General features: G+C 40.1%; 1 protein-coding gene across 1 annotated transcript; it reads left to right on the plus strand.

The window, feature by feature from the left end:
* Window positions 1-2945: 2945 nt before the first annotated feature.
* Window positions 2946-26654, plus strand: LOC120799490 (sickle tail protein homolog). Its single transcript, XM_040144729.1, has 6 exons — window positions 2946-2991; window positions 3327-3525; window positions 3642-3726; window positions 5103-5300; window positions 20986-21114; window positions 26562-26654. Exons 2-6 carry the CDS (start codon window positions 3464-3466, stop codon window positions 26586-26588), a joined length of 501 nt encoding a protein of 166 aa, XP_040000663.1. The 5' UTR covers window positions 2946-2991; window positions 3327-3463; the 3' UTR covers window positions 26589-26654.
* The last annotated feature ends 943 nt before the right edge of the window (window positions 26655-27597 follow it).

Here is a 27597-nt window from a genome sequence, read left to right on the forward strand (position 1 = left end):
CTTGTTTCCAAAATGCATCAGGCTTTTGAGATGTTCCTTTGCAAATTTGTGACACTGAATTTTGTGGTGCGGATGCAAGAAAAATTTTCTTCTGAAAAATCTTCCGTGAAGGTCATATCTGTGAAGGTGTCGCTGCACAGAAGAACTGTGCACCGCCAAGCCGGAGTCTGCAAAATCTTCCTGAAGGTCTTTTGCAGTCAAACAGGGGTTTTGATTTGCCTTTGTAGCGATTGTACTAGCAGTTCCCTCTGAAAGTTTTCTTGGTCTTCTAGACTTCAACTAGACTTCCACTGTTCCTGTTAACTGTCATTTCTTAATTACATTACAAACTGAGTAAACAGCTACCTGAAAACACTTTGCTGTCTTCTTATAGCCTTCTCCTGCTTTGTTCTTCAGATTGCTAGGCAGTTGCTTAGAGGAGCCCTTGGCTGTTGATTGTTGGAACAGGGTTTGAGGAGTCAGAATAATTATAAAGCTATCAAATCTGCATCACCTGGCCTTTCCTAACAACGACTGTGAGCAAGCCGTAGCCCAAACAAGGTCATGAAGGTCTGAGACCTTGGTAAAAGTTATCGTAGAACTCAAATCTCTTTGGGTGCGAAAACTTATGTATGGTGCTCCTTTCATTTTTTTTCACTCTAAACCTTTACAAAACAAAAATAATTCACTAATCTCGCATAAAATTTTGAAAAGAATGTTTCATCTTTACTTTTATGCCTTTTGGAGATCAGCTCATCTTCTACTCACTTAACTATTCACAGTAACAGAAATTTTGACCAGGGGTGCCCAAACTTTTTCAAGGCACTATATATATATATATATATACACACATACATATATATACAGTTGCATATATATCTATATATTTATATATAGATATATATATATAGATATATATATGTGTGTGTCTGTCTGTATATACAGTGGGGTCCAAAAATGGGAAAGTGCTCTGACCTTTGGACCCTCACTGTTTTAATGTTGTGGCTATCCTCATGAACTGGAAATTAAGGAAAACAATTAATATGGCAATTTGGAAAAATCAACTAATCGAATACATATCAATGGAACAATGATCTGCCTCAATTAAAAAACAAGCTGCTGATTTTGACACAATTTGTAATTCATTCATCCATTTACTAAATTCTTCATTTCCATATCCATTTCAATCATCGCCTCTTTTTGTCTGTCCACCATCCACAACAAACATGCACTCTGTCATTCATACACACAAAGTGTATCTGCCAACATGCATACACAGGGATCCCTACAAATTTTTCATGTGACATACACTTGCAAACACACAGGTATCACATACATACACCCAACAAACATACACAGTTAAATTCATTATTATATTATTATAGTGACATTGTCTTTACATCATACATGTTATCACTATAACATTAACAGTAAGTTTTCTTCCTTCGCTCCCCCACACATGCTGTATATCTTACTCCACACACCAGGATAACTAAATATATATACATATCACTACCTCTGATTCAAATATCCAAGTGTACAAACAAACACATTACTCACACATATCCTACTTAATCTAATCTAATCTCCATTTCCTGACTCTCAAATTATTATCACATACATCATTGTAATTTATTGTCTATATGTTATTCCATTATGTTTATTTCATTTATCTTCTGTCACTCCTTTTTTGGTTAGTTTTTTTTTCTTTTTTTTTCTAACGTACTATTTCACCAATAAAAAGTAAAAAAAAATCATTTCTGGCTGATCGGTGTAATTTTAAATGGATAAAATTGCCTTTTTGCCCACCAATCAATAACCCATAATGATAAAGTGAAAACACGTTTTTAGAAATGTTTGAAATTTCTTAAAAATCAAAAACTGAAATCTCTTATTTACTAAAATAAAATTATTCAAACCCTTTGCTAGAAACCTTGGCCAGGTGCATCCTGTTTGCTTTAATTAACCTTGAGATGTGTCTTGAACTTAATTGGTGGCCACCTGTGGTAAACTGAATTGATTGGACATAGTTTAGAAAGGCACACACCTGTGTATATAAGGTCCCACAATTCCCACCGCATGTCAGGACAGAAACCATGAAGTCCAAGGAACTCTTTGTGGACCGCAATGATAAAACCCTGATCTGGCAAGGCAGAGATCAAAGCAAGGATATAAAACCATTTCTAAAGTCACTGGCTTATAGTAGAAGAGTGTTCCCATGAGCACAGTGGCCTTAATAATTGTGAAATGTAAGAAGTTTGGAACTACCAGGACTCTTCCTAGAGTTAGCTGTCCAGCCAAACTGAGTAACTGGGCAAGAGTGGCCAAGAAAGCAAAGGTCACTCTAACAGAGCTTCAAAGTCTTCTACAGAGATGGAAGAACCTTCCAGAAGTAGAAGCACTCCATAAATTAGGCATTCATGGTAAAGTGGTTAGATGGGAGCTACTTGGATTAAAAGGCATATGACAGCCAAATGGCATTTAAAGGACTCAGAGGGCATGAGGGAATAAGATTATCTGGTCTGATGAGAAAAAAATTTAACCCTTTAGGCAGAACTCCAAGTACTATGTCTGGCAAACACCAGGTACTGCTCATCACCTGGCTATTATCATCCCTACGGTGAAGTATGGTGATGACAGCATCATGGTATGGAGGGGTTTCTCAATGGCAGGAACAGGGGGACTGGTCAGAAACTGAGGGAAGGATGAATGCAGCCAAATACAGAAAGGTCCTTGAAGAAAACCTACTCCAAAATGCACGCGAACTGAGACTGGGACAATGGTTCACCTTTCAGCACAACATTACCCGAAGCATACAGTCAAGAAAACACTGGAGTGCCTTCTGGACAACTCTCTGACTGTCCTTGAGTGGTCCAGCCAATGCCCAGACTTAAACCCCATAGAAAATCTGTGGAGAGACCTGAAGATGGCAGATCACAGACACTTACCATCCAATCTGATGGAGCTTGAGAGGATCTGCCAGGAAGAATGGGATAATCTGCCCAGATCCAGGTGTGCAAAGCTTGTAGAGACTTACCCAAGATTTGAAGCTGTAATTACTGCCAAAGGGGCTATTAAGAAGGACTGTACAGGGTTTGAATACTTTTGTATTTTATTTCAGTTTCTGATTTTTAATAAATTTAAAAAAACATCTAAAAAGATGTTCATCACTTTGTCATCATGGCTTATTGAGTGTAGATTGATGGGCAAAAATGGCAATTTTTATCCATTTAAAATTAAATCTACTATACAATAAAGGTAAGGGCCTGAAGTCGCTGTATATTAATCATCATAATTTTTTTATAGATTTAAGTTATTAAATGACATTGAAATGTGGATGTGTTTAGCCCCAGCAGCACCCTTGCAGCTTCCTGCAGCCACTGTGGGGCCTCCTCCATCAGCTTCTCCATCAGCTGCTTCCAGCACAGAGCACAGCAGCTGGCCACAGGTGGAGAAACCCCAGTGCTTCAGTGTGGACAAGGAGATGAAGCAGAGTCCAGATAGGGCCAGCAGGGCTCCTCCTCCTCCTCCCCCTCCTCCACAAAGGTATGTCGATCACTGAGGATCAAACTGAACTTTCTGCCACACTTTCTGCAGTCAAAAAACTATAAATACTGTATATCATCTCGAATAAATTATTAGTATTCTTATTGTCTTCCCAGGTTCCATGCTGTCAGTTCAGGTGTTACCACAGGAAGGTCAGGAGAGGTGATAATCACCACCAGGAAAGAGCTGGTTGCAGCACAGGTATGTGAGGGTAGGCGCGCACATGTGTATAGATAAGAATACTATTCACACATTTTGAAGTGAAAGCGTACTTACAGATAGCATTTAAGTCTCCAAAGTACTAACTTGCAAGTTGTCTGACAAAGAGAGAAAAAAATTTGAATTTGAAATCTTTTTACAGTGTTACATTTTAGAGTTTTTGGAATTGCTTGTGTAATTAGACACTGTAGTCTGTGTGCAGAACAGGGTTAGTAGGGCTGGGATCCATTAACATTACTTATTACCGATAATTAACTGTTCTTATTGATTGTTGTGTTTGTTTAATAAAAGAAATAAACAGGGCATAAAGTCACAGCCACAGTTGAATCTTAACACCAATAGATGTTTATCACAAATTTTATGATTATAGTCATCCTTAGGGACACCTTTTATTCAAATAGCAGTTCTATGTGGTTCTTTTTCTCACATCGTTTCATAAACAATATATAATAATGTACACATTAGAATTTGTTATTTACTGTCATTGTCATGGTTACAATAATAAACACATAGTTAAGTTGTGGACCCATCCATCCACCCCAACTTTATATTACGCCACCTGACTTCCACCTTTGTCCCCGTCATAACTACTACTGCCGCTAGAGGTTGCCTAACAATGAAACATAACTATGGGTTGTAAAAAGCTGCTAGCTGACGGACAGTCCATAGCTGTGTGGAAGAATCTGTATTTTCTGAATATGAGTAATGATGATAGCCTTGCAGGCAATAGGTTTAACTTTTCGGCCTTATCTTTCAGCCCTACTTCCAAGGATTAGAAAACGGATAAAACAATTTTCAACATGAATTCCATTTCACATTCTGGGTCAATTTTGGATTAATTCAGCACTTGTGGTGACATGTTTTGTTCCCAGCTGTAATGAAATATGTATATAATTTCAATACAGCTCATGGGTATTGCAGTATTTAGAACCATCTTCCATTAGAAACTGAAAAAAATGTCGCAGAACTGAAATTATCAAACCTGATTGCCATAACATTAACCTGAAGCACCGTTACAGCATGTAGTGGACTCCTGTGTCTGTGTAGGGGAACACTGAGAATATCAGTAAAAGAAATACTTCCAAAAACTGCAGCTCATCTTAGTTTGCAACTCTGTTATGGTGAAGAAAATGAAAAAAATTACATGGAACCACATCCAACTTGTTTTAGTTGTCGCTGTGGCTGTGTCATCTAGCTGACAGGAATTAAAGCTGAAAGTCTACACTTAAATCACATCTTGATGGCTTCATTTCAGATCCATTGTTGTGGTGTACAGAGACAAAATTACCAAAATTGTGTCACTGTCCAGATACTTTTGCACCTAACGCTATCTTCTGTGCTGTATGAATCTTTTTAAGGATGAGGGTGAGAAAGGGAAACAAGAGAGAGAGCCTGCTGTGGTCCCTCTGCCCAAACCCCCAAGACAGGCACCAGAGGTCAAATCCAAACCCCAGTTGTATGCTCCTGCACCTCTGACTGTTTCCAATTCAAACCCTACAGCCTCAGTACACAGGGAGGAAGAGGAGGAGGACAACAAATTCATGAAAGAGCTGCAGGTATGTTTAATAATTTGCTGTTTCTTTGAACTTAAGCAGATCAAATAGTAAACCAGAGAAACCACCAGTCCTGATAGGACTGAGCTTGTGATTCACTCTCAGAAATACAAGTGGCTCAGAGTGCCCTTTTTGTTAAAAATGGAATCCAGTGAGTATGGTACACTGCTGATTTGGTGAAAGTCATGCAATTTAAATACATATTTGATATAATAATAATCATAGGACTGCAATAGTTGTCTACACAACTCGTATGTACAACGTATGTAGATGTATAGAATGGATTTTTTTTTAATTTATTTTTCCTCTCCTGTTGGCTGCCATTCTTATCCACTAACTGAATCCTCAAGTTAAATTTGCAATCATGAACACATTGAAGTGTTAATTAATGTTAACATCCATTGCATCCTTGTACCTCTGACACCAACCTTACAGGGTTCCCACATGTCCTGGAAAACCTGGAAAACAGTTTACCAATTTTCCAGTCAAACACATGGAAAATTAGATATTTAAAATAAAATGTTCTGGAAAATCTTGTGTTGTCCTGGAAAGTTTGTTCAACATTATCTTATTTTCCTATAGCTGAGAATGAACTCGTAGGCTACCTATCAGAGCGCCCCAAAACGGATAACACTGCCATCTGAAAAGGCTAAGATCAGATGATCAGGATCATATTGACGTTCAAATGGTAGTTGGTAGAATGAGAGTATTTTGAATAGGCTGCTCTTGGTTATGTTGAGGAAACACTGAAACACAACCCCAAGTCATGTAACATGGTAGTACATGCAGGTTGGATGACATTACGACTTACGTGGCCGAAACTCAAAATAATGTAAGTGACATTATCCTCCAGATGCAGATCTTAGTCATTGCTGGCTGGTAACTGGTAGTTTTTCTTCTCAATTTGTTTTAAACGGTTGAATAAAGTTAAATTGGTTAGCATGTTTGGTTCAGCTGCTAAAGTTGACATGCTTGCTAGTTTTTGTTTTTCACCCAAGGTTTAAGGTTTGTGATTCAACTCTGGCTAGGAGCAATGGTTTGAAATTAACTTTGCTAGCGTTGTCCATTCAAGTGCTGCATTTGTAAGGTAAAATGGACTATGACATGACATGAAATATTTAATGTACCAGTAGCTCACAGAGGGTGTAGATAGCCGCCTTAAAGATTCCGCTTAATATTACTAGTAAAGGGCCTAGTAAGTATGGTGTGATAAATTGATATAAGTCAGTGACAGTTAACAATCCTAGCAAACGTGACCCTAACTTTGAATGGTGCATTTAGGTATGTAAAGTTCAGTCTAGATTTGTCAGTAGGCAAAATAGAAGGCTACTTTTTGTGTTATTGATGTTCAGGCCATTCAGTTATTTGAGTTTAAGCAGCAATGGTTATTATAACTCATAAGAAAAAAGGGATTCTGGTTATAAATTAATGATAATGATGCTGATACATTTTATTTACATTGCACTTGCCAAGCATAGACCACAAAGGGCTTTCCAGAGAAACTAAATAAAATACAGTGACGGAATACTGTAAAAAATGAAAATATAACAATATTAAACATAAAACAAGGCAAGAAATTAAAAAAACAACTGTAAGATGAGATAGTAATACAAGTGCTTACATTAAAACATCTAAAGGTATACTGAAATGTTCCTAGAACACTTGTCCTCTAATTACAGGAGTGAGTGACAAAGTGTCAGAATGAGTGGAAAGAAGACCCCCAGTTTAGGGACTGGCTAGGGGTAGTATCAGGAGATCTGTGTAGGGCATATTGCAAGTTTTGCAAGAAGTCTTTTGATGTTGGTAATATAGGCATCTCAGCAGTCAAGAGTCATGCATGAGGGCAAGGCCATGTCAAACTTGCTTGACAATTAAACAGTGAGAGAAGATAAGTTATAGCCACAGACTGCCAACTCGAATCAGTTTTATTTATATAGCACCAAATCATAAAAGAAGTTATCTCAGGATACTTTTCTGTACAGAGCAGTCTAGAATGTACTCTTATAATATTATTTACACAGACCCAATATTCCCCCATGAGCAAGCATTTTTTTTAATATTGCGAAGCCCTTTATTAGGCACTACCAAAGGAATAAAGCCAAAGAGCCTGAGCCAAAAAACTCAGTCCACCTCAACACTTTCATTGCCTGCAAAGACTGAATGTGCCTCAGCTTAACAAACAGGATATAAGTTGCCTTTTTTTGTAAGTCCTCAAACTAAACAAGCTGTGGGGTCTTGAAAGAAAGGAGGTGGCCCTCCCCACTATGCCACAGTGCTGATGCAACAAAATTATGGGCAACCAAAACTCCACCCCTATATGACAGCTGGGGTAGCAACCATTTCCCTTTAGACAACTTGGCACACACTTTCTCCATCAAACCCTCCTAGTTTCGCCTCTGATGCCCCTCTGTCCCCAAAAACACCCCAAACACTTTCAACCCTCGTCTCCCCCCTTCAGACGTGCAGGCAGACTGGGAGTTGCCCATTCTCTCCACTGTCCAACCTGTAAGGTCTCAATCTTTTCCCAGGTTACATTTGCTGATCAGGCCTTCTGATACAACCCCAGGCTTTCCTGTAGAGCTTCCACATTGCCCTGATCCCTGAAAAAACACACTGAAATCATCCTCATACGCGGAAACTATCAAAGGTAGGTTGTGTTGTGTCCCTGACAGTGAAAGCCCAGTGAGACAGCTTCTCAGCCTGCACAGCAGAGGTTCAAAAACCAGACTATAAAGCTGCCCTGAAATAGGACAGCCCCGCTTTAGCTTGGCCCTCCCCCAACCTTCACCAAACAGCTAGCACCACTGTAAAATAACTCCACCCATGATACAAAGTTATCATAAAAACCACAAGCTTTAAGCACTGAAAACAAGTAGCCGTGATCCACCCTGTCAAATGCTTTTTCCTGATCCAAAGAGAGAATAACAATGTCATATTCATTAAGTTTACTTACGTCAAGTGCACCTCGGAATAGAAGAGGTTGTCCAACCTCACTTTCCAAAAGTTTCATCATAAAAATCATTTATTTCCCCCAGAGAGTACAGATCTCTCTCGGGGAAATCTGTGCTGAACTTTCACCAGCTAACACACTATCCGACTCTGAATCATACTCCATGTCCTCAACCTCACCTGATACCAAACTACTGGGAATCTCCTCTGCGCTCCCAGTATTCTCCTCCACACTCTGTCCCTCTCCGTGGATCAAATCCTCAATCCCTGCCGAGCTGCTGGATGCAGCTGCCTGTTCAGCTACTGTGTGTTTCTGCAGGCTCTGCCCTCGGGACCGAGACCATAGGTTGGGAGGCTGTTTGCTCATCTATACCAAGTAAAGCCAACTGTTCCTCTGCCTGATTCTGTTCCCTTCTCCCCACCTCAGAGCCATTGTCGGAGGGCGAGATGTCAGCGTCTGCAGTGTCAGCCCTTGCCTGCTGTCTGTGGACATGCAAAGCGCTTGTGGCCGACATCACCACACTCAAAAGCTGACACGAACTAGCATACACCATGTGCGAGCCATCACTGTCTCACTCTAAAGGTAACCTCCAGACTCTGTGTCGGAGAGTCCAGGAACAGAATCACCTACCTGCTGAGTGACTGAACATGTTTCAGTTTCAGACCTTTACATCCGAGCATGACAGCTTTTGAAAGCACTGGCGAATTTGTCAAACTCATTTTCTATCAACGCGTTTGAGATAAACAGTGGATCATCCGACACTTAGCCACTTTCCCCGATCTTTTAAATCAGACTTCCACAGAGAGGAATATATTAGTGTTTGGCTGATCCCATTCTGTCATGCCAGCTAGATCATCAATGAAAACATCCTGGAAAAGTCCTATTATTCTGAGAGCATTATTATTAATTATCTCTAGAAAAGCCAGGACCTTAACCCTAACCATGTACCCTCTAACTTCTCACCCAGGTCTTCCAGAAATGTACTATGAGGGATGCAGGGAGCAGAGGTGTGGTTGAACTTTCAGCCTCTCAGCTCCAGAGCAGAGAGATGTAGCCTGAGGTAAAAAAGAAAATAAAAGACTAACACCAATAATCACTAGCCACTCAGTATCCACAACAAATCTTTTAACACATACCTCAAAATTTGGCAAATGCATATTTAAAAGACTTTTATTAAGATGTAAACTCAACATTACTGTGTTCTGGCAAAGCACAACTGTGTACAGGACACCTTTCTGACTTGCTCTGCCAGAAAAAGAAATTAGTTAAAAGTAGGAATTTGTGCTCTAATGTCAACCAGATATATTTAAATAAAAACTACTATTTCTTTAACTGTAACTTTTTTTTATATTCAGTATTCACAGTCATGTTTTTTAATCACAAAATTTCACAGAATGTAAAGTTTGAAATTCACTTAATAATTAATTATTAAATAATATATTAGTCAATTTTCTTGAATTAAATAAGATATTCAAATGTCCTGCTTTGACTTGATTTGTGGTTTGCAGAGAATATTTTTCATCTTCTAACTCACAACAGCTAAAATTTCTTGATTAACATCATTGAGGCCTTTATATAGACTAATGACCTCTCTGATGCTCTATCTGTCTCTAATGGTTTCCATGACCTGTGTTTCGGAACTACAACACTACACCTGTTACAGAAGAAGCCCTTTTTCACGTTTAACATTGTAATGTTTCATGACATATATAGTCAAGGTTGAAATTATTGTCACCCTTGAATTTTAGTAAAATGTCCTATGTTACTAAACAGTAACAACAGAAAATGCTGTCATGTAGTGAAAAAAAAATACAGACATAAAATGTTAACTCTTAAGTTATTTGCACCCTTTTGATAAATTTAAATTAGTTCCTCAAACAAATAAAAAACAAAAATAAGACTCACCTATACTAAATTTTCAGTGTTCACAAGACATGAATTAACCAGAGAATAATGGTTTTGCTTCATAAAAAAGGGGTGATTTTTTTTCGGTTTCTTTTTTACAATGGTGAAGACGAGAGCTTTCTCAGAGCATCTGAAATTTTATTATCAAAAATATAATAATTCCAAACGCTACAGGGCTGTTTCTACGGTTCGTAATTATATCAAGATTATCACAGTCATAAAACTGATAAGGCACTTACCGGGACATGGTCCTAAGAAGAAACTCAGTGAGAGAAGTCTGCAAAGGTGTATGCAGATTGTGGGAAAAACACCACACAAGACATCTAAAGAGTTTCAGGCTGACCTGAAATAATCTGGAGTGGTGGTTTCAACCCGTACCATACACCGCACACTAAACCAAGTAGGGCTCCATTGGCAAAGGCCTAGGAAGACACCACTATTGAAGACACAAAAAGGCTAGACTAATGTTTGCAAAAACTTTCATAGATAAACCACAGTCTTTCTGGGATAATGTTGCATAGACAGATGAAACCAAAGTAAAGCTCTCTGGGAATGCAGTGCATCAGTTTGTTTATAGGTGATGGAATGAAGCCTATAAGGTAAAGAACACCCTACCGTAACAGTAAAACATGGTGGAGGTTCTATCATGCTGTAGGGCTGCTTGCTGCCCCTAGTACTGGAGGCACTGAATGTACCAAAGCCATGATGAAATCAGAAGATTACCAAGGCATTTTAGAGCAAAATGTTTTACCCAGTGTCAGAAAACTAGGTTTGAGGCGAAGGTCTTGGGTCTTTCAACAGGACAGTGACCTTAAGCACACATCCAGCAGCACAAAAGAATAGTTGAAAAGGAAAAGATGGACTGTTTTAAACTGGCCAGCAATGAGTCCTGACCTAAATCCCATTGAAAAACTGGAGTTTTTTGAAAAATAGGAGTCCAGCAAACTTAAGAGCTTGAATGCATAGCAATGGAAGAGTGGCAGAAGCTTCTAGATGGCTACAAGAACAGTTTACAGGCTGTCATTGTTGCCAAAGGTTCTGCAACCAAATATTAGTGGAGGGTGCCAATAATTGTGTCTGGGGTACATTTTGTTTTTGCATTATTTTACTATTACGCAAGTTTTGTTTTTTTATTTTCTTTTGTCCATTAACCTTGAACATTTTATTATAATATTTTGATTATACAAAATTGGTTAATTTGCATTTATTTCTGAAGATATTCTAAATTCTGTACTTAAAATTCAGGTTTGCCAATGATTTCAAGCAGGACTGTATATAGTATCATCATTCACAAATGTGTGTGCGATGCAATGAAACTGATCTTGTACAGACAAACTCTTCCATCACTGTCGTAAACATTTTTCCTCCAGAAAGTGTCTCTTGTATTGCTTTTGCTGGTTCTTTGGCAGTGGTGTAAAGTAACTACGTACATTTACTCAAGTACTGTACTTAGTACAGTTTTGAGGTACTTGTACTTTACTTGAGTATTTCCATTTTATGTTACTTTATACTTCAACTCCACTACATTTCAGAGGTAAATATTGTACTTTCTACTCCACTGAAGATTTTACACAATGAATAATATGACAAGCTTTTAAATACACACATTGTTAAAGATTAAACCAGTGGTTTCCAACCTTTTTAGCTTCTGATGTCTTACAAAAAGCAGTGTGTAGTCATGGTCACATTTCAGATGTCTAGGAGTTGTTAACAGCTCTGCCAAATAATGATTTTTTTTTTTCCTCTAAACTTCTCACATTTAATTTCAATAAATGTTCAAATGGTCCCATATCTCACCGAAAAACAAAAATGAGAGAAAAGGTCTGTGTATCAGAACTTTGTTTTTTCTTCTTTTGTATATAAATTAGTTCACAGTTGCTCCACCTCCAGCAGCTACAACAGTAACATGCTGCTACACACTGATCCTTTAGTATTAATAATCTAATTATGTCAGATATAATATATCACTCAGAGGAACCAAACCAGTACTTTTACTTTACTACTTTAACCACATTTTGCTACTAATACTTGTGTATGATCTGAATACTTCTTCTACGACTGTTCTTTGGTCATATGGATTTAACTTTTCTTGTAGAATGAATAGACTTCAGCTCTCCACCCTGCTTTGGCTTAGCAAATCTTTCATTTCCTTTTGACTGGGATCAATCACACTATGTCTAAGTATTTGAACATTTTTTGTTCTTCAGGATCTGAGCTGCAGCACATTCATTTGAAAATAAAATACATGGATACCACATTAAAGTGTCAAGTCTCAGCTTTAATTTGAGCAGGTTTAATATAGGAAAAACCATGTGGGAGATATAGCCCTTTAAACCTACAGTGCCCACATTGCAAGGGTTCAAAAGTAATTTGACACTTGGCTACTAAATGTTTCTTAGGCAACTGTGTGTCATTATAACCATGCAAAAAAAAAACAACTCAGGCATGGCTCAGAGTTGACTGAGAGTTGAGAGTAGCCATTTACATTGAGGTGGAGTTGTTTGTAAATATGAAGTGTGAAGAGGGGAACCTTGCAAGTGAAAAAGATAATCATGAAGCTCAAAAAAGCAAAAATCCTTCACCAACTGTAGTTGTTTTCTCAAAATCAGCAGCTGGATACATCCTAAAAAAGCAGGTTTGCACAGAAAAACTAGAAAACGTCAGGCAGACAGAGGAGCATGACTCTTGTGGATGAGTAGAAAATCATTTGCATCTTGAAGAAAAACCCCTTTATGACTGCACAGCAAGTCAAGAATGCTCTCCAGGATGTAGGCAAACATGTTTCCTTGTCAACGATCAAGAGAAGACTTCATGACCAGAACCTTAGAGGATTCACCACAAGATGCAAACCTCTGGTAAACCTCAAAAACAGACAGGCCTGGCTGCAGTTAAAAAAAACACACACAAAAAGAAACTGGTAGAGTTCTGGAGCAAGGTTCTGTGGACTGAACAACAAAAATCAACTTCTGTCAAAATGTTTGAAAGAGGAAATTGTGGAGAAAAAAAGGAACAGGGCATGACAAATGAACACGGTTGTGGTTCTGTTATGGCTCGGGCATATAGAGCTGCCAACTGAACCGGCACTATGGCATTTAATGATGATTTCACTGAGGTTCTGCAGAGGTGTACAGGAGAAATCTGTGCTCAGATTCAGTCAGATGCATCAAAACTAATTTTCAAAATTTTATCATTCAGCAGGACAGCGATCCTAAACATAGGGCCAAAGCAACCACATAGCTTTTCAGGGTCAGGAGATGGCTAAGTCAATTACCTGATCTCAGTCCGACTGAGCAGCAGTCCACTCGTTGAAGACCAGACTAAAGGCAGAGAGAACCTACAACAACAAGAGCTAGAAGAGGCTGCAGTGATCCTCTGGGAGATCATTGCAAGGGAAGCTGCAAAGACTCTGCTGATGTCTGTGGGTCAAATACTTCAGGCAGTCAATGACTGAAAAGGATTTTCCACTAAATATTAAATATGATGATTTTGTTTGTCGTTTTGTATCAAAGTCAATTTAACTTTATTGTCATTCAGACCTTACAACAAGGAGTGCACAGCAGAACAAAATTGCGTTCCTCCTAGCTAAATGCGCAAATGATTGTCGTAAGCGACACAAACTACATAATAACAAATGTTATGTATTTGTTATGTCACATAGTGACATAACAAATTTTGGACAAATAGATTAATGTAACAGTTGGGTTATTGCACAGATTGACAATATATAAACATTAACACTGTAGTATAGTAATAAAGTGCTGAAATAATAGAGCATTGACTTATTGCAAAGTGTAACAGCAGATAATAGCAGCAAAGGTATACCTTATAAAAAGATAACATACTATCAGCAGTGAGAGCTGAATATATGTATTCAGTCAGTCCTTGTGTGTGCAAGACAGTTCTGACAGTCTGGTAGTGTCTGTGCTTGTGTGTGTATATATGAATTTTAAAGGAAATTGAGGAATCTGACAATCTGTGGGAAAAGGATCTTGCAGAGCCTGGCAGTCATGCACTGCATGCTGCAGTAGTGTTTGCCAGAGGGCAGAAGGGTTAACAGTCCACGTTTAGCGTGTGTAGAGTCTCTGGCAATTCTGGTGGCTCTGCTCAGGCTACATTTTTTATACATCTCCTGTATACGTGGGAGAGAGGTCCCGATTATTTTCTCAGCCATCCTAACCACTCTCTGAAGGAAGGAACTTCTGGTCTGAGGTGCAGCTGCCATACCAGACAGAGATGCAGCTGGTCAGGATACTCTCAAATGTTCCTATGTAGAATATGGTGAGAGAAGGACAGGGTGGGGTTTGCTCTCCTCATCTGTGTGCTGCTGGGCTCTCTTGATGAGTGAGGTGGTGTTTGCAGTCCACGTCAGGTCATCTCTGATGTGCAACCCCAGGAATTTGTGCTATTGACAGACTCCACGGTGTTGCGATTGATTTTGAGTACAGTGTGTACTGCTGTGTTTCCTGAAGTTAACAGTAATCTCTTTTGTCCTGATGACATTCAATGATAGGTTATTGTAGTTACATCAGGTGACGGGTTGGTTCACTTCCTCCCTGTAGGCTGAGTAATCCTTAGTGCTGATAGGATCTACCACTTTTTTTGTCATCCCCAAACTTCATGATGTGGTTCGAGCTGTACTTGGCACAAGTTGTGAGTTATCAGGGTGAACATCAGGACAAAACCCTTGGGAACCCCTGTGTTCAGGATAATGGTCTCAGAAATATTTTTTCCAGCTTGTAATGTCTGCCTCTCTGTGAGGAAGTCTAATAACCAGTTGCAAAGTGGGGTGTTGAGACCCACGTTTCCTAAGCAGGTGCTAGGGGATGACTGGGTTGATGGCGGAGCTGAAGTTGGTGAAGACCATCTGCAAATTATTGTTATTATCCAGATGTGTCAGACTCAGATAAAGTGCTGATGATATGGTGTCATCAGTGGAGCGGTTAGGGCAGTATGTAAACTGGAACGGGTCAAGTATTGCAGGGAGTCTGGATGTTATGTCGACCCTGACCAGCCTCTTGAAGCACTTCATCATGATGGGAGTGAGTGCTACTGGACAGTAGTCGTTGAGGCTTTACACTGGTGACTTCTTCAGCAATGGTATGATGGCAGTGGCCTTGAAGCATGTGGGGAAAACAGCTTGATTCACGGAGGTGTTGAATATGTATACCTTGCCTCATGCATCTGGGGTCTTTTGAGTCAAGGAAGTGACTGGAATCTCTCTCCATAAGTGCACTCTGCTGCTCTCATGGCCAAGTTCAAGTTGGCTCTGGCAGACCTAAGAGCCTCTTTGTCCCCAGACTTAAAGGCAGCATTTCGTGCTCTCAGTAGCACACGCACCTCTCTGGTGAGCCAGGGTTTTTGCTTGGCGCGTGTAGTGATTTCTTTGTGGATGTGTTGGGCGCTAGTGGCAGCCTCCCTGAACACATTCCAGTCCGTGCATTCATAACAGTCCTGGAGTGCTGAAATGGCTCCCTCTGGCCAGGTCCTAGTCTGCTTCACAGATGGTTTGTTTTTTGTAAACAGGGGCCTTTATGCTGGAATTAGCATAACATAGACATGGTCTGAATTTCCAAGGTGGGGGTGGGGAGCTGCCTTGAATCAGTCTAATGTGTTTTCTTTCCTGGTTGCAAAGTAAACATTGCTAGTAACGTGGCAGGACTGTCCTGAAGTTGGCCTGATTAAAGTCTCCAGCAATAATGAAAACATAGTCTGAATTAATGTTTTGCAAGGCACTGACTGACTGATATGGTGTGGATAGTGCATCTTTTATGTTATGTTTATGATGGTAATGGCCGTGAATTCCCTTGGCAAATAGAACGGTTGACATTTACCACTCCTGGCTCCTGTCTGAGCAGAATGTTGTAAGACCATCTACATGAATGGTGTCGCCAGGAACAGCAGAGTTTGGCCATGTCTCAGTGAGAATAGGAGCACAGCAGTTGCGTGGGTATATCCAGTCTCAAATAGTCCATTATCTTTTCCAGAGAGCGGACATTGGTGCTGATACCTGCTCGAGTGTCACGTTTACGCGGCCTCTGGGACTACTTGCGTGTTTCTTTACAGCAGACAGTGATGATGGGAAGGCCCACTGCTGTGTAGCCCTCCGGGTTTTGCCTGTGTTGAATCCCTAGATTACGTATTGCTTCCAGTCAAACAGTCAGTAAACTGTTATGTACTTTAATGTAGGATACAAGAAAGCATATAAACACACACACAGACAAATTAACATGTTTTTTCCTGTTCATCTGTATATCAGCCAGATTCAACTCAGGAGTTTTACAGCATAAATACAGCAGATCTTTTAGATGGTAGCAGATGCTTTGTGGCACTTTCATTTTAAATGTCAGTACAGCTGATCTCACTGCACAGCTGCTGTCATTAAGCTGGATTTTTGTTTGTCTGACAGACATGATCATTGAATAATGTTATCTGCAGTTCAGCAGCTTGGTAATGATTGCTGGTCAACATATTTATGAGCCACCACCAATTTTCATCCAGTTGTCTGACAACAGAAACAGAGAAATATGTAAATGAGAACAATATGTTGCATTCATCTGCATTTAAACACTGAGAGGATGATCACAGAAAACAGGAGGAGACTGAACACAGGTTAAACAGACCGTCTCCCTCCCTCCCTATATCTCTTTTCTCTCTCACTACCTACAGAAGAAAAGAAACTAGTTTTGCTGTTTGTGTGTGAAGACAAAATGGACAAAGCAAATAGAAAGCATCATTAAAAATTCATTTAACATCAGTTGTACAAAAACAAAAGATTTTATACACACTTCAGAGTTGCTGTTCCTGCAAAATAGACCTGAACTGTAAATATAGCACATCAGGGAAAAGAGCCAGCAGTGAGACACTCCAGGCACAGAACTAGTGGACGAACACACACACACACACACACACACACACACACACACACACACACACACTTCTCCCTACTAGAATGGCAGTGTTCCATCACAGAGCCAGAACGCAAAACAGTTGGATCCTGTGAACATTGGCTGTAACACTCTAATCTCTCATGGATTCTTACCTATAAATAATACTCTGCCTTGTAGCCCTGTGTCTCTCTCCTGTTTGTCATTAGACTCCATGTCAATGCAGATTTTCCTTCAGATAAAACACCATTCCAGCTCACTACAATAAGACAAAGACTTCTAACTGAAGTACGTGAAATGAGCTGACGTAGAGCTTGACTGGAATGAGAAGTCTTAGTTGCCACTGCCCATGGCTAAGACCCATATCTACATTAATCTGTATGTAAAGGTGAACCTGTCTATCACCAGCCCTTTTCTTCAGTGAAACTACTACTACTACTATTTCTTGACATCCTTAGTGGCAGCTCAATTTGCAGTGAGTACTATAAAAGTTACAATAAATCTGACATGGAGTGAACATCAACACATGAGGCGTTTCTGCTATACAACTGAGTAGTTAATCAAAACTGACTACATGGGGACATAGATAAAGTTAACCAATTTTCTGAGTAATTGTCAATAGATTCTGCAGTTATTATTCTAAATGACTTAAAATGTGCATAATGGGGTTAATGTAACGTCACAAAAGAAAGTCATCCATAGAATAAAACTCTGTTACAAGTCTATTTTGATTGTGCATACCATACATTTAATACAGTTTGTACATTAGAATATCCTCATATTGACATTTAGTGCACCAAGTATTTATTGTTTTTTAGGTTTGTAGTTTAGTTTAGGATTTTGATCTAATATTGTTATATGAAGAGGTATTTGAAGTCAGACTGACTCATGAATATACTTGGATCCTGTAAATACTCGTGATTGATGGTAGCTGTGTTTATAAATACTGGGGAAGTAATGGATATGTGTTTTGAGTAATAGTTTAATATAATCAGACTAAATTTAATTTCCAGATAATCACATGTTTAATCTTGCCTTTTCTAATTATAGGTGACTACAGAACTGTCAAATAAGAATAATTTGCTAGGTGGAAATAAGCAATGGAAAGGAGAGGTGAGAACATCTTCAATGTCACAACTGGCAAATCAGAACCCTTCTGAGCTAGCAACATGTGATCACAAGTCAGCTCATCAGCCGGTATTTACAGATGGCTGCACTCGTGACAGCAGCCGGACTGGAAGACGCCAGTGAAGGTAGTAAAGACAGTGTTAGTCCTGATAATAAGAAGGAAGAAGAGGAGAAGGTCATCAAACAAGTGCCTTCCTTAAACTGTGCAACAGTAGAGATGGTGGCGGTACCTCTAACTGTTGCTTTACTAGATGTTCAGAAGAATGAAGAGGTGCCCACACCAATCCAAAAGAAAGCAGAGAAGATGGAAGCACTCAAATTTTCAACTTCACAAAAAGAAAACGATCTCACTGTAAACACCCGTGAAGAAATTAACAGGGAGCTTGTTGGGAAGGTGTGCTCCCCAACCACACCAGAAAATAAGGTCAAGTTTAAACCAATTGTTGTCTAAGAAAGGAAAGATTCAAGAAACTGATATCACAAGTCTTGACCAGACAAATGGAAAAGTTGTCAAAGAGGTACCTGCTGACAAGAAATCAAATTTGATGGTAATTGTAACTATACAAAAAGAAAACACCCCAGAGGTTTGCTCGACAGAGTTGTCACCAGCATTCCAGCAGGATAAATCCCTGAGCTCCGATCAGGAGTGTCTCGCTTCTATGAACCTCCTAAAACTTTCCTCCGTTTCACCCAGCCTCACTTACAGCCACAGCAGCAAGCAGCAGGACCAGGAGACAACAGTAAAGGTATCCAGGGACCGATCACAATACACAGAAGGAGGTAGCATGAGCCCTGATATACTGGATGATGAGGGACCTTCTCCTCCATCGCCTCCAATTGGTAAAATCAGCCTTAGAATTTCCAAGACCAGAGCTAGGGCACAGTCCAAAGAGGAAGACCTAGCCAAAATAAATGGCTTTGACATACAGACTGTAGCTGTTTATGAGCTGTAGCTCATAAACATCCCTCCACCATTTTTGAATGTGGGGATTCTCTCTCCAGAAAGTATAGTGAATGAAGAACAGTCAAAGCAGGAAGAAGAGGAACAGGACATGAGAAGACTTTGCATCACTGAAATAAACAAAAGCTTAGGCCTTAAAGACATCATAGGGAATGGTCCAGAATTATTTGCATATGCAGCATCAAAGACCTTCAGCAGATTATGACTCATTTCCTGAAACTAGACCTGCTTAGAAAGACGGAGACCAAACGGAAATTCAAATTCAAGTTCCCCAAAAACAACCTAGCTGCAATTAGCCAGGCCATTCAAACAGCAACCAAAACATGAAAGAAGACTCTTGAGGTTGTTATCTATGAGGAAGAGGAGGAGATAGCATCGGACAGCAGGCCAGGGAAGGAGAGCAAGAAAGAGACACAGGAATCCAAGAGGGTTAAGATCAACAGTACCAAAGATTTCAACTTATATACCAGGCAACAGCTGTGACAAAGACCTCAAGGTGTCCTCTCCCAGACACTCCATATCACACAGTCGGGTAGAGGAGCTCTGCAAGAGTACATTAGTCTCTATTGACAGTCTAGAAGAGTCCATTAAACAGTTGGAAATCAGTGTAGACAGTCTAACTGTCCCCTCTTCCCCCTGCTCCTATCTGTCTTCTCCTCCTCCTTACCCTGATTCTTCCTTTGACTCTGCTGACAGAGCCCAGCTTAAAGGCCAAGTCAAACGAGAAAGGGAGAAAAGCCCATCCAAGAGGTCAGCTTCTCAGATCCTCAGGGGCCCAAATCCACCTCAGAGTAAGAGGGCAAAACCATAGCCTCCACAGGACACAGGGAAAACCTCCTACAAGAAGCAGGTCTGATGTTCATCTCCCTGCGGAGCTCGTTCAGTAGTGCTGGGCTAGTGATGGGCTCTCTACTCTGACAATCTGACTCTACACTCTGCTCTACGAATCTATCTTTCATAGCCAGGGCTCATTTTGTGTCATCAAGCAAAGTCTGTATTCATTCCTCCCAAGAAATACAGACAAACTTTTACTGGTAATTTGTCAGAATAGCCTGAAGGTCTAATGTATTGGCATTTTCTACAAAGAATGGCTTCCGTTTTATAGTTATCTCTGGTAATCTGAAACAGGCTAGTTATGGTTCAGTGGCAAATGCAGCAAAGATAGCAAATAAAACTTTCTCACAGCTAAATAAGCTAAATGTGTGTTCAGACTGAACAAGAAAGAAGTTTTTGTCTTGTGTTATGTGCGCCAAATGTGACTGCTGGACTGTCTGTGCAGTCTGTGTTTATTTGCTACAATGGACCAACTGTACAAACATTAGCTTTATCCAGCTAGCCATGTACACACCAACCTTGTGTGTCTGTGCTCTGTTCGAATGACAGCTCAGACTCTGAGTGTTCTCAAAACTTAACCAGGGAATTTAGCTCTTTGGGTTATTTTACCCCACATCTCCTCCATTTTTCCCCAAGTTCATGGGATAGAGGGGAATTTTTCGCACAAGTTAAAACATTTTCAACAACTGTTTGTCTCAGTTCTCACCCCCCAGTGCCAGTTAATATGATATTGTTTAACATTTTCATTGATACTGTCCAAGTGTCTTTCGATGATAGGTAACTGATATACCCCACTACTCATATACTACTCAAATGTACAGTTCCCTCCATGTAGTTAACTGTGTTTAGATAACCTGGAATACAATGTTTGATGTCATCTTTGATCTTAATTTGCTGCTTGAATCTGAACCTTTTGACTGTTGTCTGATGGCTGATGTCATACCGGATATCCTGAATCTCCTTCATGTTTTTCGGCGATAGCATAATCCCATCCAATCTGGCCTGACTAAACTGTTGTTTATGCAGACATCCAGCAGCAGCTCCAACTCATCTCCTCTGCGATCCCACACCAAGTCTCACTGCTCGTCCTCCTCGGGCTCACCAGAGAAGACACCTGAAGGTCAGCAGCAGGCAACCCAGAAGCAGCCCAGCAAGGTAAATGAACTCTAAAGAGACTTGAGGTTAGGGAATTAAGGGAATTACTGTAATGCACCACCAAATGGTAACTGGATTTGTGTTCTTCAGATAGCAGGTTAAAAAACCTGTAACCTTTTGTTGCCAAGTATCAGTACATTCAGCTACTTAGTGTTAACTGACAGAGGGTAAACTTAACCCTCCCATCGGTGACTATCATTATGTAAATAACCACTTAAACTAACAAAGACCTGATCTCTGAAAGACATTAATTAATTGTCATCCTCTGAAATGTCAGGTGGACACTGTTTACTATGAAGTTAAATACAAATGAAAATGTGTATGTACATTATAAGATAATCATACTGACTTAACAGGGGTTCACTCTCTTGTTCCCTGAAACATAAAAGGAGCAAGCAGTAGCTTCATACGGTGTTAGTTCATGTGTTATAAATCCAAGTCAATTCACGTCTTATTTGCTTAAACTACAAAAATCGGTCTGCCGAAATTTCATCTAAATGTTGAAATGAATTTAGAAAAATACAAGTTTTCATTTTGATTAACTACATGAGCTGAAAGACTACTTACCTATAATTAAATTGCTTAGATGAGAGGTAACTAGATACAATCAGTTGTATGTTTCATAAATTAGCAAGTGTAGAATCATTTCAGAAAGTGTCACATGCAATAATTGAACATCAATAGCTTGGAAAACAAGTGAATAACTGTTTACAGTGATTTTTAAATGTGTATGGTGCATATCTTTCTTATTTTGTGAAGATATGAGTCTTCCTCAAGCTCTATTTGTCTGTTTGTGGCTGCATTCACCTTCCTCTTCACCTTGGCACACTTCTTCAAGATACTCTCTTTGATTTTGTAATAGTAGCCTTTAATGCCCCCATATCCCAAATTAGCTGTTGATGTTTTGAAACTCAACATAGCTGACATTTGAGTCTCCAGATCAGGGAATGGATCTTGACCTGCATGTAACTTGCATGTTCACTCTGTAAAGCTGTTGTTCATCTGGCAGTGAGGAAATATTATTTCGGTGTCCAAAACTCTCAAAAAATATTGTCCCTCAAACAAGGACACACAGAAACCATTTACAAATACTAATAATCCAGTTGAAACATTTGTCATTGTTTACCCTCATATTCAAACCGATCAGCCACAGCATTAAAACCAATAACTGCTTTTAATGCTGTGGTTGATCGGTGTATGTGATGAAAGAGTATGTCATCCTGTAAGTGCTGCATCTATGTTGTGGTTGGTGGCACCGGTTTGTTTCACAATGTCAGATCCTTAATGACACATTGAAGTTATTACAAAATGACTCCAAGTTATTCTCAAAGAAGAAAAAAGTATTTTGTGTCTTTTTATGTTTTTGTTTTTTTTGTTTAAAAAGTATAAAATAGGGGGGCCGTCTTTACCATTTGCATTTGACACTATGTCAGTGAACGTTAGCAAGCTACACCTTCTGTGGATGTAAACAGAAAAGTAAGAGCGCTAATAGACTTTCAAAAAGGCGCAGTGTGTTGCAAGGAGGACTGGTCAAGATGTTTGGTTATGTGTACCAAGTTCATTGTACAACAGTTAACATGTGTAATCAACCACCTGTGTCAGAATACACTATATATGACCTAATGCTATGCAAGCTATCTATCATAGGAGTCAGTATGCATGCAACCGAATTCCCAAAAGGAAGCTTCATTCATGCAACATACACCACGTCCAGTTTATTAGGAACACTGAGCTCAAAGGGAGTCAGTCTAAACCAACAGTCCTGTAATAAATCCACCTTCACAAAGGTTCTAATGTTCAGGTTGTGTCCGAACCATTTAACCTGGTGTGATACTGACAGGTGTATTATTATTATTATTATTATTATTATTATTGTTATTGTTGTTGTTGTTGTTGTTTTTATTATTATTTTATCCACCCCATTTATACTACCGCGGGTAGGCTTAATGACAGAAACACCTCTCAGTATATCACAAAAGAATTTAACAACAGCACAAACTCCATCCTCCAAAATGATCCTCCAGGCGAATCAACACCTGTGTAAAACAGTGTCAATGCAAACTGAATAGTAGCACATTCATGAAGGCGGATTTATTAAAGGACTGTTGGTTTAGACTGATTCCCTTTGAGCTCAGTGTTCTTAATAAACTGGACACTGAGTTTATTTACTAGGTGTCTTTGAAAGTATTAGTGGTAACATTACTGCTACTGCAAAGAACAGCCACCAGAAGGCAACAAAAAGAGGAAAACGTCAGATGCTGCACATAGTAACTTCAAATCTGTGTTGATTATGTGACTGTTTCCTGTTTGTGCCACCTAAATATCATGTTCAGTGACAGTCCACTAGTGGAGGTGGTAGCTCCACATTAGTATATTTATAGACTCTGGAATTGTCCACAAGCAGAAAGGAGGCGATGCCTTGACACCTTTTTCTGGAAAAAACATGGAACAACAAGGAATATTCAGGTGCATCATGTGCTCAACTACAACAATCAGACCCATTATCAACCCCTTCATAATGAACCCTGTGCATCATTTTTACAGTGGAGCATCCACCCATCAAACTTCATAAGTTCAAGCACTTTTAATAATTGCCACGCTAGGTCCCTTGTTGAGTTAGCACCACACACTGTAGCTGGTGATATTTCAGCCCATTTTCAGTTGATTTAATCATGTACAAACTGAGCACTTTATTAGGAACACCATACACACTGGGTAGCTCCTCCCTTTGCTCTCAAACAGCCTCAGTTTTTCGTGGCATGGATTCCACAAGATGCTGGAAACTTTCCTTTGAGATTTTGGTCCATGTTGACTATCATGTGATGCAATCATCATGGTCCATGATGATTGCATCACATTCTGCAGATTTGTAAGTTTTACATTCATGCTGCCAATCTCCTGTTCTATCACATCACAAAGATTTTCTACTGGATTTAGATCTGGTGACTGGGGAGGCCATTGAAGTGCACTGAACTCACTGTCACGTTCATGAAACCAGTTTCCAATGACTTTTGCTTTGTGACATGAGGCCTTAGAACGCTGGAAGTAGACATTAGAAGATGGTAAACTGTGACCATAAAGGGATGCACATGGTCAGCAACAATACTCAGATCGGCGTGGCATTCAAACCAGAAATAATTGGTATTAAGGAGCCCAAAGTGTGCCAAGAAAACATTCTCCATACCATTACACCACCACCACCAGCGTGGACTGTTGACACAAGGTAGCTGGGTCCGTGGATTCTGCTGTTGATGCTAAATTCTGACCCTACCATCTGCTTCAACTGTCCAGTTTTGTTGAGCCTGTGCCAACTGCAGCCTGAGATTTCTTGTCTTCTGCTGTTGTAGCTCATCCACTTCAAGGTTTGACATGCTTTTCTGCTCCCCACAGTTGTAACCAGTGGTAATCTGCGTTACCGAAGCCTTTCTGTCAGCTCCAACCAGTCTAGCCAATCTCCTCTGACCTCTTTCAACAACGCGTTTCCCTCCATAGAACTGCTGCTCACTGGATGTTTTTTTTGTTTTTGGCAGCATTCTGAGTAAAATCTAGAGACTGTTGTGTGTGAAAATCCCAGGAGATCAGCAGTTTCAGAAATACTCAAACCAGCCCATCTAGCCCCAACAATCATGCCATGGTCAAAGTCACTGAGATCACATTTTTTTCCCCATTCTGATGTTTGATGTGAAAATTAACTGAAACTCCTGACCTGTATCTACAGGATTTTATGCATTATACCGCTGCCACATGATTGGCTGATTGAATAATTGCATGAATAAGCAGGTATACAGGTGTTCTTTAAAAACTGCTCTGTGAGTGTATATTCACTAGTAAATCCTTGATCCACTACACCTGGCCTCTCTTCCATGCCCTCTAACAGAGCTGTCAGCTGAAGTGGTGATCACAGAGGACAGCAGTAGAGGAAGCAGTTTCAGAGTCTGGTCTCTCTGATCTAGCTTTATATACCTTTCCTACAACACTACAGTATAAACTGCTCCAAAAAAAAAAAAAAAAGAAATGTGCTTTGGTTTGCTGCCAGTCCTGAGAAAGGAGTTGGCATCAACATGCTTTCAGCTAAGTGCTTATCAGATTGTTAAAGTAGGCAGGATTTTTTTCATTGTTCACAAAATTCTCTGTAACTGTTAATGTGAGCAACTGAGTGCAACACTGACTGCTTTCAAAGACAGACTAACTGAAAATGGGCCCCCTTATCTTAATTTGTACCATCACAGAGGTGGAAAGTACATTTACTCCACAGCTGTGCTGTAATACAAATTTGAGGTACTTGTACTTGTATTTTACTGAGTATTTTTATTTAGTTACTGCAGTTACTGGTCACGTTACAAAGTACGATTTTCATACAAAACATCTTATAATTATAAATGCACTGATGCACGGATTAAACTACCCAACAGTATATGAAATAAATTAGCTCCAACTCAACCGACTACAACAGTAAAATGCTAATCACACAAATATGCATCACTAGTTGTAAATCATTAATCCAATAATATAATATATGAAAGTGTATCAGCAAGTACTTTCACTTTTGATATTTCAGTGCATTTTGCTGATACCATTTTTAAAGTGTGGTTTTGCTATTTTTACTTCACTGAAGGATCTGAAACCTTTTTCCACCACTGTGCAATTATTATGTCTCAGCCCTGTGTATGACATCAGGCTTTGATTGGCCAACAGTTGTAAACCCTGGCTTCTGGTAACGCTGTATAAACTAGTTTCAAACTTACCCAGACCTTAAATTTCCTTACTGTCAGGACGTGCAAGTTTCATAAGAACGTGCGACTGAATGTTACTGTGCCACCTTGAGATTTGAGCAGGCACTTACAGCAGGTGAGCAGACTGTATCATTTCTAGCCTTGACAAGTGGACTGGCTGGCCAAAGCCATAGAAATAACAGCTATGAGTGCTCAGATTGAGTGCTGTTCTCCTGTCATGTGGGCTGTGTGTTGTTGGTGTTGATTCGTATTCCATGGTGTTTCTTTGCAGGCTGACAGCAGAAGCAGTAGAGCAGCCGGGGATAGTAACCGCTGTGTTGTTGCTCTGCGTGCTTCTAAGATCCCAGCATTATACCATTTCTCTGGGAAACATCCGTCTGCTTCTCTGTCCACTCCTCACTGCTCAGACACATCTTCCTCCTTCTCCTCTTCCGCCTCAGCCTCTTCACCTTCAGCTTGTTCAACCTCCTCCTCCGGGAAACAGTCTCTTCTGTCTTCTCCTTCTAATGTCTACAAGTGTCCTTCCCGTTGGACTTCTCCATGCTCCACCCAGCACTCCAGGCAACATGATTCCTTGTGTCCCCTCTCCTCTTTCTCCTTGGTGAAAAGCTCGTCTTCAGTTTCTCTGTCAGACTTCTCACCTCGCCCCCCCTCTCCACCCTCCCCTCCTGCTCACAAGTCTCTGAATCTGAATCATCTCTTCCCTTCACCTAGCTACGTGTTGTCGTCATGCCACGCTAACGCCAGCCTGGCCCACCACGGGCTTCGAAGCAGCAGAAGCAAACACCAGCACCACCTCATCCTCGCCTCCACCTCCACCTCCACCTCCCAACACAGCTACTACTCATCATCCTCCTATTCTTTATCCTCTCCCTCCTCCTCCTCCACCTCCTCCTCCCTGTCCCCCACCTCTTTCTCCTCCTCCCCTCCCTCCCCATCTTCCTCCCTCCTCCCCACCATGGTGAGTCATGGGGCAAAGAGTGTCCGAATATCAGCGTCCAACCCCAGCTCTCTGTGCCACTCCAGGAAATGCACAGGAAGCCAATCTGGCCGACTCATGCACACGGTGGCGTCAGCCTCGAGGGATGCGGCATGATGGTTCGAAGTTCAAATCTAGGATTTAGGTTTTGAAAACACGTAAGTGCAGACAGAGATGGATGGACCCAACTGATTTGCTTGAGAGAAATGAGCAGCAATATTGTGTCATGTTTACCTTTCAACATGTTTGGATGAGTTTGGATCAGTAAGTAGCAAACTGCAGCACAGACACACCAAAGATATGTTTGAGGTCATTATTTATTTTTGGAAAATTTAATGATGATTATCCAATTTTGACAGATAATATTGACGGTAAAATAAATGCAACAGGCCGTGCTTTGTACTCCAGCAGGGAGTGTTTGTAAAAGGCACTGTAACACTGTCATGATGCTGCCCTGTAGCTTTCAGCAACTTCTTTGATAACACAAACGAGTGAGTCTGACTGAACAGACAATCGTGAAACCAGACCATCTTAGAAGTAATGTGATGAAGAATTCTGCACTTGAACCCGAAGATGTAAAAATCTTGGATAAAGGTAAAGCGTGTTTGCTGACGGCCTCAAATATCCAGTATTTATTGGGCTCTAGTCACACAGCACATAAAAGCAGCAGGTATTCAGACTCCCGCACCTTGACTTCTTCTCCAGTCAGGTGACACCACATCTTTTCCTCTGCTATCCAAGACCTCTCTGAAGAAGAGTATTCAGAATTCC

This window comes from Xiphias gladius, chromosome 14 (assembly GCF_016859285.1).
Source record: "Xiphias gladius isolate SHS-SW01 ecotype Sanya breed wild chromosome 14, ASM1685928v1, whole genome shotgun sequence".
NCBI classification, from domain to species: domain Eukaryota; kingdom Metazoa; phylum Chordata; class Actinopteri; order Istiophoriformes; family Xiphiidae; genus Xiphias; species Xiphias gladius.